Source organism: Citrus sinensis, chromosome 2 (assembly GCF_022201045.2).
Source record: "Citrus sinensis cultivar Valencia sweet orange chromosome 2, DVS_A1.0, whole genome shotgun sequence".
Classification (NCBI taxonomy): domain Eukaryota; kingdom Viridiplantae; phylum Streptophyta; class Magnoliopsida; order Sapindales; family Rutaceae; genus Citrus; species Citrus sinensis.
Genome location: NC_068557.1, coordinates 25036920 through 25052074, shown reverse-complemented (window position 1 = coordinate 25052074; position 15155 = coordinate 25036920). Strand labels below are relative to the sequence as shown.

The following is a 15155-nucleotide window of genomic DNA, read 5'->3' as shown; positions in this document are numbered from 1 at the left end:
AAAGAAAATTGAGAGCTATTTTAAATACCTGGGTGCTCTATTTATTTTATAAGTTGATAATGATCTCCTGGGAAACCTTTATTATTATTTGCCTGAAACAGTAAAATTAATAAAATTGGGGAAGTCATTGTCAAGAAACTAAGAACATGTAAGATCAGTATGTACTTTTAATTATAAATCTCAACCGACTGAAATTTTTTTTTTTTTTTAAAACGAAAAGATGAGGGGTTTGTTCATATCCGTGACTTAAGTTGACTTTGTACATGTGAATGGCTACTAATTAAATTTGTAGATCAAAACACCTTTTATTTTAACGTCTTTTAATATGTCTCTCCTTTGCCAAGGGCAAATTTTGTCCTATACTATAAGAACCCATTTAATAAAAAATAAACAAACTCTCTGCATCAAATCACAGAATTGTTCCCCTATTGACCATATATTATTATATCACCAAGTATCGTGACCATAAATTTCAAGTCATGTGACCAATTTTCTTACTTTTATAATTCAAATACGATGCAACATCGATTCTGGTGTTGGGGTTCAGTCCAATTTTTATAGGGAAAATTAATATTGAAAAGAGTGGAATCTCGCCATGTAGATACGAGACAGGCTGTGCAAGTAGGCTCCTTTCGTGCCCAGATTCCGTTTTTAATTTAAAAAAAAAATTCTTTGTAAAAGGCTTTTGAACCTTCATTAAATTAAATTAAATATAAAATACTCTCCTGTTGGGTATTAGACAGAAATTTGAAGTCAGAAATCAAATGCCCATTATGTGTTATTGTCTGGAATTTTATCATCTTCACAAAATATTGTACTTTGTTGCAACAACCGACCCTATTAATGTTGGACCAAGATTGAGACTCAGCGTTAATGCCCTAAAAAAATGACACAATGTGAGACCAACCGTGTCACGACGATTAAGTCCTCGTCGTCCCATTGTACTGTTGTTGGTGTGTCGGACCACCGTGTGCCAGTTTGAATTGACCTAAGTTCTAAATCTTTGATATGTTCACTTGGAATTGGCACTAATGTTAGGGGGGGCTCCTTTAATTTTTTTTTTTTTTTTTTAGGTTTAATGTGTAGATTGTTAGCAATTTTTGCCAAAGGTGGGGGGAGGCCCTCATTGGACCACATGGTGTGTTATGTGTTAGTTTGTGAGTCTGAGGCCAAGTTAATAAGCCAAAAAAACTAAAGTTGGGAGAGCCATGTTTTGTTGGGTTTCTAATTTTTATTTTTTGAGGACTTGGGGCATGTGGGGAAGATTGTCCTTGAGATGAAGTAATTGATTGAATGGCTCGGTCACTTCATTAAATTGATGTGGTACTTTTGATTACGGTGGGGAAGTTTTTGAGTGGGTTCGAGTCAGTCAAGCTTTACCACATCAAATTCTACATTGCCCAAGTAGTTACTTCCTATTTAATGAAGTGATTTAAAGTAGTTTAGCTTCCATTCTGTATAATTGATTCATCTCTTACCAACGTGTACACAAAGTTTGATTCAACTTGAACTTTTACCTCACGTGAAAAGAGAAATGATTTACCCATTCAATTATTGGGAAAAAAAAATATTACATCAAATTAAATTATTGACTTTTCAAACTAAAACAGTAAAAGCCACTTAAAAGGAGCACAACACAAAAACCTAACGTAATAATAATTTTCAACATGCCTTGGAGATGAGACTCTCCGAAGACATAAATAAATAATCATTAAACCTTTTTCTTTTTTCTGGTGTGTATTATCGATTAAAAAGTAACCCACAAATGATTGATGTGATCATCAATCAATTAGATTTAATTCAAAAAGCTTTCAGTGGTTGAAGGGAGAAATCTCCATCAGCGTATTTGTACTGTACACAAAGGACTCTGACTCAGGGGTGGAGCCGCTGGCTCATAATTATTAGCAGCCCACATCGGACATCATCAAACCAACTCAATATTTTCATTCTTCTAGCTGGACCAACAGCACTTCGGTCGAGTTTCTGAATTGCCGTTTTTTTTAAAAAAAAAAAAACTTATTTTCATCCGTTTATTCACTTGGTAACCCTACAAATAAACATTAATCAGAACTCCACGTGGGTACTGTTCCCTATAGAGATAAAGAAAGAGAGAGAGAGAGAAATTAAAATAAGAAAATGTACCAACCAAAAATAATAATTAATTAAGAATATAAGAAAAAAATTCCCTAAAAATTTAATTGTATTTTGGAATCATGAAAACAATATTCCTGTTTAATAAAAAAGGAGTTGTAAATATTTATTTATGAGCAACACACATAACACTAATTGAGGCTGAGATTTCATGGGTCGATGACTACTGTCCCTTTGTTGGCAATTCATGTTGAGGGTGGCTTTTGAGCTATTTGTATTTTGCTGCTGGTGCCCTCAAAATCCCAACGTTGGTTGCCCTACTTGTCATTTGATTCCTTTCGCATATTTTTATCAACAAATGCATCCGGAACTTTTGTGAATTTATAGTACTATAAGGCATTTATTCACTTTTGTTTTGTGAATGTATAGTACTATAAAGCATTTCTACTATTCCTTTTCATTAAGGGGGAAAAATTGATTCTGAAATTTCGATTGATTATGTTAAATTATATGAAAACTATAATGATTTTCATGTATCTAAGAGTAATTTTTTTTTAATGCGATCATTTAAAAAGGTGTAATAAGGAAGCTTTTAAATATATAACGACAAAATTATTCTAACGTCTTCATTCGTTTGTATGCAAATGTATTATATAAAAGTTCAGCAAAGATAGAATTGATTCTATTGTATTTCATTCTACTCTTTTTTTTTTTTTTGGGCATATTCGAAATAATTGATTGAATTTGAACTTATTTATGAATGAAATTTCGTTTGATACATCTAAATCCATCATCATACATCAATGATCAATCCAACTCTTGTTGATATGTATTTGAATTGATGCATACATATTCATATAATTTTTCCCACCAAACTAAAAGATCCGTTATTCGATTCCCTACTCAAGTTCCCCACCAAATTAAAAGATCCATTATTTGATTCCTTATTGAAGATATATATTGACCAAAACAAAAATAAAGTTTACAAACTTATTCCAACAAAAAAGTAAATGGATAAAAGGAGAAACGTTTGATGCTTGACTGCCTGTCCGTGGTCCCTTCCACCTCATCATCTCGGACTTTAAATAAACAATTATTGTTATTATTATTTCTAAAACTTAAGGGTGCCCCTCAAAGTAAAAAAAAAAATATCTCTTTATTCTCGCCCTATTTCTCTTCTGTCGCCCACTATCCCTTTCGACTTGTCCCTTTTAGCCTTTTGATTTTGTAAATTGGAACGCACCAATTTCGATTCCTCATGTTCAATATCGTCACTCTCGCTTTTGCTTCCCTTGACCTGACCTGTATTTTGACTTTGCCATCTCCCCAGCTGCAGCTAGTACACCAAAGTATATTTGTTTGGCATTCAATGCACGTCTCTTTCTTCACAAATATTTATTGAGCTCCCCTTTCGATAGACAGTTAGAATGTAATTTTTCTCGTGTATTATTATGAATACTATAGTGGTGCTTCCTTTTGGGATCATTAGTCAGTTAAGAGATTAAGAAACCAGATTGTGTTTCTTATTTATCACCAATGTTTCTTGAATGAAATTATACGATGCTGTTTAATAGATGAAAGATTATTCTCTCTTAATATTTTCCGATCATTTTGGTAGAAGCGGATGGATTGATTGTGTTATGTCTCTCTCATAGACTTATAAGAATGGAGCGATCAAATTTTATCTCTCATCGATCAATTTAAATAGGTTGATTGATTTTTTTCTCGCTGATAATTAAAAAAATATATCATTCACATAATTAATATATTGTGATCCAATATATCGATCAGTTTGAATATATCATCATCGCAATTCAATTTTATCTCTCACTTTTCCTTTTTATCAATAAGCGCAAACTAATCACTCACATAATTATAAGTCTCGTAAAAAAATTTGACACCAAATCCCTACGAGATAGTTTTGACTTAAAAAAGAATCTTTACATATTGATGCCATTTAGTAATTATGTGATTCATCATAATTTATCCATCTACCCAATCTAAAGATATATATATTATGTTAAACGACAAAAATGAAAAAGGCCAAATGAAAATTCCTTCCCCTTCTACCAATTTAAAATCCCACAGCAAAGAAAAAAAGGTTGAGAGAATATCTTTTTGTAAGAAACTCATTTCAAAGTTTGATTACTTTTGAAAAGCACTTCCATCATTTTTGTAATAATAAAACTCAATTCAAAGTTTGATTACTTTTGAAAGCACTTCCTTTTGATTAAGTATTAATAAAAAAATCCAAAAGATGGGAAAACGTATCCTTCCAAATCTCTCGTCTTCTCTTCTTTTAATTTCCCTAAATCTAATCATTCGAACACCAAAATCCGTCTTTTCAAACCCAAGGGGCAAATCCGTAAATTTCCCTCGGAATTAAGCTTACGTAATAAATAATAACCGCCACGTAGGGACAACCACGTAAATTCATCCCAACGCAGCATTTGCCCCGAAAATTATACCAGGTGCCGCGAGGGCCATTTTCGTCATTTCGAAATTCCACCATCATCAACAAACGTACCTAAAAGCATCTTCAATTCTCCCTTTGACCGTCGTACATAAACCATCCTAACATTTCCTCTCTCTCTCTCTCTCGTTTTCCTTTCCATAGCCTTTTTGCCGTTTGCAGCGTTCAGTTTCAGCAGCAGCAGCAGCTCTTAAATTAAGGAAAAGAGAAAAATGAAAAAAACTATCTTACTTTTTAATCACTGCAATAACAACAACTAATACTTCTCTGATTCAGATTTTCAACTTTTTTAAAAAACCACTTTTTTTTTCCTGCCCCCAAACACTCCCTAAACTTAAGAACTTCTCGTTATCTCTCCCTCTTTTTCACTCTCTCATTCTTCATGTTATTATAAATTTAACTCGACTCAACTCCAACTCAAAGTGATCGGGCGGCTACGATCTCTTCCCATCCTCCACTTCCATCGTACGGCTAGGGCTACGTAAGTATTATTACGTTCTCAACACTTCGCCGTTTTTCTTTTCATCCATTTCTCTCTCTCTCTCTTTCTCTCTCTCTCTTCGCTTGTTCTGAATAATTTTCGATATTATCTAAAAATTACTTATATAAATGTATAAACGTATTGAGTAGATACGTATTCGTCGTTTTCGTCTTCGTCTCTGATTCGGTTCAATGTACGTAATTGTTTTCCCAGCGCAAAATTTTGTATTTATATTGCTGACAAAAGAAAAAAAAAGCTTTCCTTTTTCAGTATTTTATCTGATTTTTCAGGCTTTCTTTTACATTACATGCAATCAATGATTCTTTTTTATTTTAAAGCCTGGTATGAGATTTATTTTTTATGGTTTTTATTTATTTATTTATTTATTTCTGTACGTTCGACTCCAGATCGTCTCAATTCAAATTTTATTATATTTATTAAATATTAGTTGTTCCAAAAGCGGTGCGTTTTGTAACTCTTGTTTCCATAGAACTTTGTTGTACGGTGTTTACGGTTCCGCAGTTACATGATGATGACGGTGATCAAAGTTTACTGCTTGTTTGATCCTCACTGCATGCGATGTTAATTGCTTTCTTTGTGTACAAACATGCATCTATGATGGGTTGTTTTGCTGGGATTGGGATTTTTCTTTTTTCTATTTCTTTGTTTGGTTGATATTGCGTTTTAATTTATTTTCTCTCAGAAGAGAAAATGAATTCATTTTCGACCACAAAATGTGGAATTAGGTGTGTAGTTATCGTGCGTTGTAAGGTTGGTTTTGCACATTGATAATTATGCGTGTGGGTTTCATTTTGTCATTGTAAAGCTATAGGAAGCATGTGGGGTTCTAATAAAATCATGTAGGTCATTGAATTTTTCAGCTTTTATTTTTTGATTCTCTAAATTTGTAATTAAGTGTAAATGACTTGGCACTCCAGTTTTTGCCGGTAGTTGTTTGAATATTTCCCATGAGTTAGGCCGCTAAAGTTAGTATTAACGTGTGTAATGATAATTTGTCTTTGAAACTGTTGTAAATATCAGACCTTTACATTGGGCATGTTGATTGAAGCTGCTTTTAGTTAAATAATAGGTAGTTAAGAGTCCTCTGAATTTGAAGAATTTTGCAAGATTGTCAATGTAATTATTGCTTATTGGGAGCTCATATGAAGTGGAGTCGCATCCATTCGGACTGGAATGGAGTAACTGTCTCCTTATTGGGAAATCATTAGGTTGCGCTGATATTGTTTTGTTGCTAACAGTTGAAGTGATCTCACAGTGGATGCCCATGCATTTTACACACTTTGATTTATTGTCTCCACATATAATTTGAAGTGAAAACCTTTTATCTCAAATACTGCCATGAGATAAAACATCAATGCTATCACCACAATTTTTGCAATTCCTTTTTAATTTTTTTTAATAAACTGTAACCATTTTCATTATTTTGTTAAGCATCATCTTCCAAAATAGGTCTGTCCTTCATTTGGGGTGAGAGGTGGCAACTTAAGAACTGCTTTTGTTCATTGTGCAAGTTACCTGATTTGATGTTCTTCCCTGATTTGCAGCGATCGATTTGCTTCTCTTAAACATGCGAGGCAATGAGCCGAACGGCCATAGGGGAGTAAGGAGAAAGGATCATGTTGTTCAAGAAAATGGTGATACCGATACATCAAGTGGTAGTGACGAGTTAGACCCATGGACAGCATGGGCATACAAGCCTCGGACCATTTCATTCTTGCTTATTGGTGCTTGCTTTCTGATGTGAGTGTGATTCCCAATAAATAGTTTGTGCTAATGATATGAAATATACCGGACCTATTATGCATTTCCTTTTTCAGTTGTTAATGATGTTTTATAATTTGAAGATGTTTTATTACTATACCGTTTGTTGAGTTTTATCTTATTGTATTACTATCACATAATAAAGGAACAATGATGAAAGTGGCAATTTCAATTAAGTTTCTTTGTTTAAATTCGTGTTACTTTCATAATTATATAAAATTTTAAAGGATGAGAGGTCTTTTTAATTATTGCTCTATACTCACATCTTTCACCTCTCTTTTACTTAGACACCATGCTTATTGTTTTCTTTGGATGTGATCACCAGTTGGGCAAGTGGAGCCCTAGATCCTCAAAGCGATTCTGGAGATGTTGTTACATCTGTCAAAAGGTTTGTTCCTCTTTGTATATTATGATGTCCTTTGATAAAAAAAATTTCTTTTAAATGCAATTTTTACTATGTGTAGTATACTAAATGGCTAATTTTAACTGTTTCGTGTAGGGGTATATGGGCGATGATTGCTGTTTTCCTCACTTACTGCTTGTTGCAGGCACCTTCTACGTGAGTTGTTATATTTGAATACCATCAATTGATATTTTGAACAGTTCATCTTCGAATCTGTTGAGATTATACTTAGGTTTTTCTGAGACTTGAAATAATATGATTTTTTAAATTAGAGTGTTAGTGGATTTGGGATATATACTAGCATTAGTGGATTAATAATTTGGCTTTTCCCATCTCATAAAAAGGGTGGTGGATGTGCATTAGTGCTTGGTGGACTCTATTAGTGTCAAATTGGTGGATTTGTGAATTTGGGTGTCCTTTTGAGTAGCATCCGATCACCAAGTAGACGTGCAATACTTGCTAGAGTTTGTAATGGCAGCGACTCTATTGATTCTTGGAAACTTATATCTATTTGTACTGACTTTTGAAAATAATATTTGCTTTCAGGGTCCTTATTAGGCCTCACCCTGCAATTTGGCGATTAGTTCACGGAATGGCTGTTGTATATCTTGTTGCTCTCACATTTTTGCTTTTCCAGGTTTTTCTCTTTTTTTTTTAATGGTCATTTGTTGTTGTCTTTTCCTATGCGTGTCTGTATATGCAAGCACATGTTTTTTAACTATAATAATTTCAATGTTGCTTGTCTGGTTTTTAAGTTGGAATGGATGATTATTGATTGTAGCTTTTGTTCTTTTCCAGAAGCGTGATGATGCTCGTCAGTTTATGAAGTTTCTTCATCCTGACCTTGGTGTTGGTAACACTCACTTCCAAAATGGCTCTTTCGTTTTTTAATTTCTATATTACAAGTGTAATGCCTTTGACGCAGCGGAACTGTTGATTCTCGTGTTTCTAGGCTCATTTATTGCTTCTATAAGCTTTATAATCGTTTTTTGCTTGACTTAATGTAGAACTTCCTGAGAGGTCATATGGTGCTGATTGTCGCATATATGTGCATGAAAATCCCACAAGCAGGTTTAAGAATGTTTATGTATGAATTCTTCTTTCACATCTGTCTACCTCATTATTATTTTTATTGTGATATTTTTTTTTTGGGGGGGAGGGGGGGGGGGTGGGGGACTGGTTTACTCTATTCCATGTTCACTGTAGACTTCTGATTTAATTAATTCTTCTAGGAAACATTATTTGATGAATTTGTTCTAGCTCATATCTTTGGATGGTGGGGCAAGGCTATATTGATCCGTAATCAGCCTCTTCTGTGGCTGCTATCAATTGGATTTGAGTTGATGGAGGTAGTATGTTGACCTTATATAGTTTGTTCTGTTCAGCTTGTGCTGTATTATGTATGATGTTAAGCTCATCATTTGTTTCTGCTAATTAACTTTAGTGTTGGCATTTTTCAGCTTACTTTCCGCCACATGTTGCCGAACTTCAATGAGTGCTGGTGGGACAGTATAATTTTGGACATTTTAATCTGCAATTGGTTTGGTGAGATTGTGCTGCACCATTCTGTTTTAAGAATATTACTTGTCAATGTTCAGTTGTTGCATGCTAGTTTATGTGCTGTGTTTAACTTTCTTTGAAGGAAAATATAGGAGTTACATGTCACATAGGGAATAGACTGGTCTATCATTTTGGTGGTTGGTGAAGACAATAACTTAAAAGGATTAAGGATGTTGCAGAATAAGAATTTAATTATTTCATGTATTGCCCCTTGGACTCATGTTAACAATTACTACTGTCAATAAGTTTTAATTTCAGCTACCTTTGATGATAAATTTGTAAATTATCCTGGTCCTGAAATTATGGAAGCCTTAATCTTTTAGTTGGCTGAAGTCTTTTAGGCTGACATGTAGGTCGACAAGGCTTTGCTGGATAATGGTCTGTGTTTCAGATAGCTCTTTGGAGTACATTTAAGTTTGGTTGGATAGAGACTTTAATTGCCTGGTGTTTCTTGTATGTTGTATCTGTTTGCTAGTCTTATTTCCCTGGACCATCTATTCTTGTTCATTACCATTCATGGTTATCCTTATATTTATTTACTATTTTTTGGGGAAGATTTTGGATTGTTATTGCATCCAATAATCAAATTTCATTTGATACTTCTGCAGGTATTTGGGCAGGAATGCATACAGTTAGGTATTTTGATGGGAAAACATATGAGTGGGTTGGTATAAGCCGCCAGCCTAATATCATTGGAAAAGTATGTTTTGAACTTATAATATTAGATTACTCTTTTTTATTAGCATCATTATTATTAATAGACACAAACTTATGGTTTCCAATTGTGATCCCAACTATGTGAAACGTCAGAAATTTTCCCCTGAGCTTAATTTTAAGATACTTTTCACTATAGCCGATTAACTTTTAAACTTGGTATCCAAGTACCACTGCATTATGTTTTATCGGAGTATCACGAGTATCGCTGCATTATGTATTGAAACAAATTTCCTCTTGGTCTGTGCTTGTTAGTATTAGATAAGTGAACCCGATGCTTGTTTTACCTATGTTCAATAAGTTAAATTTCTGCGCCTTGATATATGGAGTAATAGCAAATGAATTTTAATGACTGTTGATATGGCACCAAGTGTTGGTTTTTTTTTTTTCCTCACTGATTTTAAGAAGTTCCTTTCCCTCTCTGTTTGTTGGTGTCATTTGCATTGTGATTCAACAGATCTGGCTCCTCAACTCTGTATGTAGGTAGTCTGTTATTTGATGCAAAAACCTGATTTATAAAATGAAATAAAAGCCATGACTTGATACTTATTTTGAAGCCCTCGATCCTTAATAGTTGAACTATTTTTTTTCCCCTTATCTTGATTGCTTCTTACTAGTATTCTTATTGCTAAAACAGAAATTATATCGTCAAAAATTGTTGCTGTGTTATGTTAGCTTGTGCAGTTTTTTTTTTTTTAGGGTAACTGATCATATAATGTTTTCTTGTCAGTTTAAACGGACATTGGGGCAGTTTACACCGGCACAATGGGACAAGGATGAGTGGCACCCATTGCTTGGTCCATGGCGGTTCATCCAAGTTCTCACTCTTTGCATCATCTTCTTGACTGTCGAGCTCAACACATTCTTCCTAAAGTTTTGTCTTTGGGTTCCTCCTCGAAACCCTGTGATCATTTATAGGTTGATCTTGTGGTGGCTAATTGCAATACCAACAATTCGTGAGTACAATTCGTACCTCCAAGATCGGTAATCTCTTGCCCATCGTGCTTCTGTTTGAATGATACTTCTATGCTAGATTGTCAGCACTGATGATTTTGAATGTGAAATGTAGTACTGATTAAGTGTTGTTCACTCATTTTTCAGAAAACCAGTGAAAAAGGTCGGTGCATTTTGTTGGCTTTCCCTTGCTATCTGCATAATTGAACTCCTCATTTGCATCAAGTTTGGACACGGTATATTTATCTCTTTATCATCCAATGTTATCAAAATTTCATCTTGGTCGGCTAAATTTTTTCTTTTTGTTCCTTCAACCATACTTGTAATTCTGAGTTGCTGAAAAAGGATTTTTGTTTTTCTAACAGGCCTGTATCCTAACCCTATGCCTTTATGGTTGGTAATTTTCTGGTTGTGTGTTGGATTCTGTCTCGTAGCATTCCTCATCATTTGGTCTTACAAAAGCTTGCAAAGAAAGAGACGATGATTTTGGCATTTCGGTACATCATTCTTTGATTCCTTGCTCCAGCTCCTATGGGGGTATTCATTGAGTTTGTAAATACTTCTCTCTTTATAAATTGTAAATGCTTATTCCCTTAGGTTAGCGGATCACAGTTTTTTTGAGCAGAGTATTAAATTCTTTTTTGATAGGTAGTGGGAAATGCATCTTAATATCAAGGCCTTTCAGCTATAGAATGCCAATATTACCAAATTCTAAATTGGCAATTTTTTTTTTTTTGTAACTTTTTTTCATTTTGCCAAATCGGGAGAGCTTCAGCGATTTTCAGTTATGAATCTTTTTATATATTGGTTTATCTTCCAGTTCAATTTAGTTCATTTCAATTATTCATTTTCCTCTGTGTCAAGATGGAGAAGAATTGTGGCAACGTTGTTATCCGATTTTCATATGATGATTCATCCCAGTGCACTTTATGCTTGGGTAATAACATCAACGTCCCTCAGCTTTTTCTAGAAAAAGGACGGTGTTTGTAGTAAGCTTTTTCTATTCCTTGCTTTAAAAATTAATTTACCCATTGACTAAGCTTTTATCAATTTATCGTAACAAATTATTACTATTACTAAAATATTAACCATAAGGGGCAAAAAAATGGGAACCCCGAACTCTCCATTTTCCAGTCTTGATATTTCGAAGATAGCTCTATGTGATTTCGAATGGTTAATAACACATCCTCTCCATAACGCCCAATTTTTGGGGAAATTCGTTATCAACATTTTTAAGAATGCATTATGATTACATCAAATTACATTGTACTGAATTACTCATTATTTCCACAAAATAATTTCTATAGTACAAACTGAGAGGACACAGACACTGAACTGAACCATCAGTCATAGGTAATCACCAGGAATTTCCTCATATTTAGAGGTATTTCTCAGTTCTCACAATTATCACCACACAAAATATTCACACCACTTATTTTAATTTCATTGGCTGCACCATCCACGACTCGTCTTGTGTTTCCGGCACCCTTGTCTTCCAGCTCCATTCAGGGGCAGCAGAAATACATAAAAATTCTGAGGAGAAAGCAAATTCCAATAACACACCCTGCAACTTGTTTAATTTTTCCAGGGCATTTGATATCGGATTCTAGGATTTCTCACTGCTTTTCCGGGAAAATCCGCTTTGCTTAATCCCTTTTAAAATTATTTTAATATAATATTAAGTTGAAAATGGCATTGAAGACGGCTTCTTCTTCCAGGTGGTTCTTCCCCTAACAATCTCTTCATTTTGAGTCTCCCCTTTGGCTTGCAGGAGATGTGTAAATCTTAATGGCCCTTTTTCGAAGGACGCAATAAGCCCACCGCCATCGACGATTTCGGATGCCAGAGAAAATCCATTTAGTAGCCTGATACTGGCAGTATCTTGTTTCACTCCATCTTTCAGAATTCCATCTTCATCTGGTTGGCAAAGTGATTGAACTACATCTGAACCTCCACATTCCCTTCTGTATTCTAGTGTTATACCAGACAGTTGATTAGACTCCAAAATTCGGTCCGGAATTGTCTGAAGATGTAACAAGTGATAATTAGTCAGCGAAAAATAGAAAAGAAAGTTGAACTGAGTTGAGTTTAAGATAGGAAATATTATGTATGATGTACCTCGAGCATCCATTTGACATACTTGACATTGTTGACGTGGTGGTTCATGTCCAAATCACTCCTCTTAGGCTGCAAAGTTAAATTTTCATTGTTAGTATTTGCTTCTATAGTTGGTGAAGTTGCTTTTTTATTTATGGTTCTTGTGAGATAGAATTAATAGCTTTTCGGTATGATAAGTCTGTCAATAGGTAGCAAGCATTATCTACCAAAAAAAATGGGTGCTTGCGGGACAATTTGGCCGTTCTGCTTTTAAAGTTAAATTGAAACACATCAGTCGGCCTCTGGCCTGCTGAGGGCAACAGTTTGAGTCTGTTCTTGGGGATTCTAAAATTCCTTCCCGTAATTATAATGGGGCGGAGTTAGAAATCTCTTCCACTTCTGTTAGATGAAGTAAATGTCCCTCCATGAGGGTTGAAATCTGAGTTGTGATCTAGGATAGTCCTCGTAGATTTTTAATTATAAATATAAGTAGCCTTCACAATATAATATGGATATGAGTGTTCAAATAAATAAATAAATAAAACTGGAACACAACAGTTGCAAACATATCAGACGTTTGGTTTGATGTTTATTTACCTTCAAATCAGAGTTGACATATTTTGCTGTGTCATCCAACTTGGAGATCTTCTCTGGCACATCTTCTATGATTGCTTGCTTGTCAATAAACCAGGGTGAAATCTCTGCCCTCACTTCTGCAGGGATTTTTGAGAGGCGTCTTGTTTGCTGGTTCATCATCACCCATGTGCTGTTTCATGTTCAAGTGCCTTTCAGTATAAAAATTATTGTTTAACTGAATAACGGCTAACATTATTAATGTTTATGGTTTTTGGTCAGAAAGGCTTTTTATAAAAGCTCTTCCAAAGCATACATGATATACCTGGTAGCACGGGCAAAAATGTGCCCTGTGGCCTGGCTTCGGATCAGCCAGTCTCGTCGCATTCCATTCTTCCCTGAAGCTCCAACCCATGTGTCAATTTCAACAACCTCTCCCCTGCAAGTTATTTCGTTAGCTGGTTATAATAAGTCCATGCTTGGAAGAGATTTTCTTTGAACTGAGTAAGAACCAACAAAACCATAAATCCAAAATATGAATTTAGGTTCAGTTTCATCTATAAAATTACTTAAGTTTTACTTACCAGATTGGGTAGTGATCAATTTCAACTTGCATTCTGGAGACAACCCAGATCAGATTGTTTCTCATCATTCCATGTGTGGCTCCGAAACCATTGCTGAGAAGACCGGACATCCATACATGATTCAATGCAGTTTCCTGCAAACTCAGAAGCAGTTCCTAAGAACACACACAATCTCCAAAAGTTTATGAACATAATCCCAAGCTTTCAGAGCTCTCTTTTTGGTGAAAGCTGTGCATATTGGGATTGAATTAGCATTAGAGTTTTAGCTTAGTTTATTACCTGAAATAGATTAAGAATGCTCTCCAGTGTAGCTGTTTTGTCAGGGCCAACTTCATATGATCGAACAACAACGGTCTGTCTGTAGCCAACACCTCCCTCGATGATTAGACCATGTCGATAAGGATCGACAAACTGCTTCTTTGTAGGGATATTTTGTCGAATTTGCACTTCATTGATGCGGCAGCCTTCCTTTTCAGCAGCAACAGAAGCAACAAAAGTGCTTGCCACTCCCGTTGTTTGGCTATGCAAATCAACCTTTGTGCTTCTAGTTGAATTCCCACTATAACTGATATTGTTCAGCTTCTGCTTATTGGGATCATGGTTATTGCTAGCTGCAGAACATCTTATGGGACAGAAGATTCTATAAGAAAAAACAGCAGCAGCAGCCATAACAACTCTTTATTTTCTTCTGTAGATTTGAAAAGTTTGAAACTGATAAAAGGAAATGGAAATGGTTTTATAGTGGCTATACTGGACGGATTTCTCAAAGAAACGTTTTTGAACTTAGGGAACTTCTCGGAGGATTTTGTATACAATCAAGAGGGTCTTTGGTTGTTGCAGAAAGCAGGTGTTTTTGTGCAACACATTTTAATTGTAGTATCTTAGTATAAATCGTCGGGCCAGAATTGACCAAGGGTTAGTTTCTTTTTGTCATATTTGGGAGTGTAAAAATCAAAGGGTTTGATGATGGGGTTGTTTCATTGGCATTCATACTCCTAGAACCTGGCTAAATATTTTCGAATAGGTATAATTTTTCCTTCTTTGTTTTTTAGTTGGAACAAACAAACTCTTCGAAGACTATTCATCTTAGATTGAGAGTTTCTTATTGCAACATTAAACAACAAAATAAACATGATTTATTACTGTGATAGCTACAAGAACAAGTTACCCTTTTCTCAAGAGTTTCTTTTGTCATCTAGATTCTTTATCTTAACAACTATTATTGTGTTTTGTATACTTAAGAAAGCATAGAATTAGGAAAGTATAGATAAATCTCCAAGACATAGAAAAACAAATAACAATATCCGTACTTTTATAACAATTAGGATTCTTTCTTAATTTGAATGGCCTAATTTTGAGGTACTTACTTAAAATTCATTTATTTGTTAAGATACTAATTCAGATCAAGAGAGAAATTTCATTCATTCGACTCAAGCAACACGG

General features: G+C 34.6%; 2 protein-coding genes across 3 annotated transcripts; one reads left to right on the top strand and one right to left on the bottom strand.

The window, feature by feature from the left end:
* The first annotated feature begins 4646 nt into the window (after nucleotides 1–4646).
* On the top strand, nucleotides 4647–11305 carry LOC102618383 (CDP-diacylglycerol--serine O-phosphatidyltransferase 1). 2 transcript variants are annotated; one of them, XM_006468721.4, is made up of 13 exons: nucleotides 4647–5045; nucleotides 6611–6806; nucleotides 7153–7215; nucleotides 7327–7386; nucleotides 7777–7867; nucleotides 8029–8083; nucleotides 8238–8317; nucleotides 8463–8579; nucleotides 8691–8775; nucleotides 9399–9490; nucleotides 10235–10488; nucleotides 10606–10694; nucleotides 10824–11305. In XM_006468721.4, the coding sequence occupies exons 2-13, from the start codon at nucleotides 6634–6636 to the stop codon at nucleotides 10940–10942; spliced, it is 1278 nt and encodes a 425-aa protein (XP_006468784.1). In that variant the 5' UTR covers nucleotides 4647–5045; nucleotides 6611–6633; the 3' UTR covers nucleotides 10943–11305. The 2 variants fall into 2 exon arrangements, with proteins under 2 accessions (XP_006468784.1, XP_024950950.1); XM_025095182.2 differs by lacking the exon at nucleotides 4647–5045 and adding an exon at nucleotides 5113–5238.
* A 324-nt stretch (nucleotides 11306–11629) lies between these two features.
* Nucleotides 11630–14672, bottom strand: LOC102618665 (palmitoyl-acyl carrier protein thioesterase, chloroplastic-like). Its single transcript, XM_006468722.4, has 6 exons — nucleotides 13992–14672; nucleotides 13713–13846; nucleotides 13454–13567; nucleotides 13153–13321; nucleotides 12577–12645; nucleotides 11630–12481 (listed from the first exon to the last, which is right to left on the bottom strand). Exons 1-6 carry the CDS (start codon nucleotides 14379–14381, stop codon nucleotides 12137–12139), a joined length of 1221 nt encoding a protein of 406 aa, XP_006468785.1. The 5' UTR covers nucleotides 14382–14672; the 3' UTR covers nucleotides 11630–12136.
* Nucleotides 14673–15155: the final 483 nt, after the last annotated feature.

Excerpts from the sequence above, each read along its gene's own strand:
- LOC102618383 (XM_006468721.4), top strand. The coding sequence starts at position 6,634 with ATGCGAGGCAATGAGCCGAACGGCCATAGGGGAGTAAGGAGAAAGGAT. Across the intron at positions 8,084-8,237 it reads TCATCCTGACCTTGGTGTTG|AACTTCCTGAGAGGTCATAT; the intron begins GTAACACTCACT and ends GACTTAATGTAG. Across the intron at positions 9,491-10,234 it reads AGCCTAATATCATTGGAAAA|TTTAAACGGACATTGGGGCA; the intron begins GTATGTTTTGAA and ends TTTTCTTGTCAG.
- LOC102618665 (XM_006468722.4), bottom strand. The coding sequence starts at position 14,381 with ATGGCTGCTGCTGCTGTTTTTTCTTATAGAATCTTCTGTCCCATAAGA. Across the intron at positions 13,847-13,991 it reads GCATTCTTAATCTATTTCAG|GAAACTGCATTGAATCATGT; the intron begins GTAATAAACTAA and ends CTGAGTTTGCAG. Across the intron at positions 12,482-12,576 it reads ATGTCAAATGGATGCTCGAG|ACAATTCCGGACCGAATTTT; the intron begins GTACATCATACA and ends TTACATCTTCAG.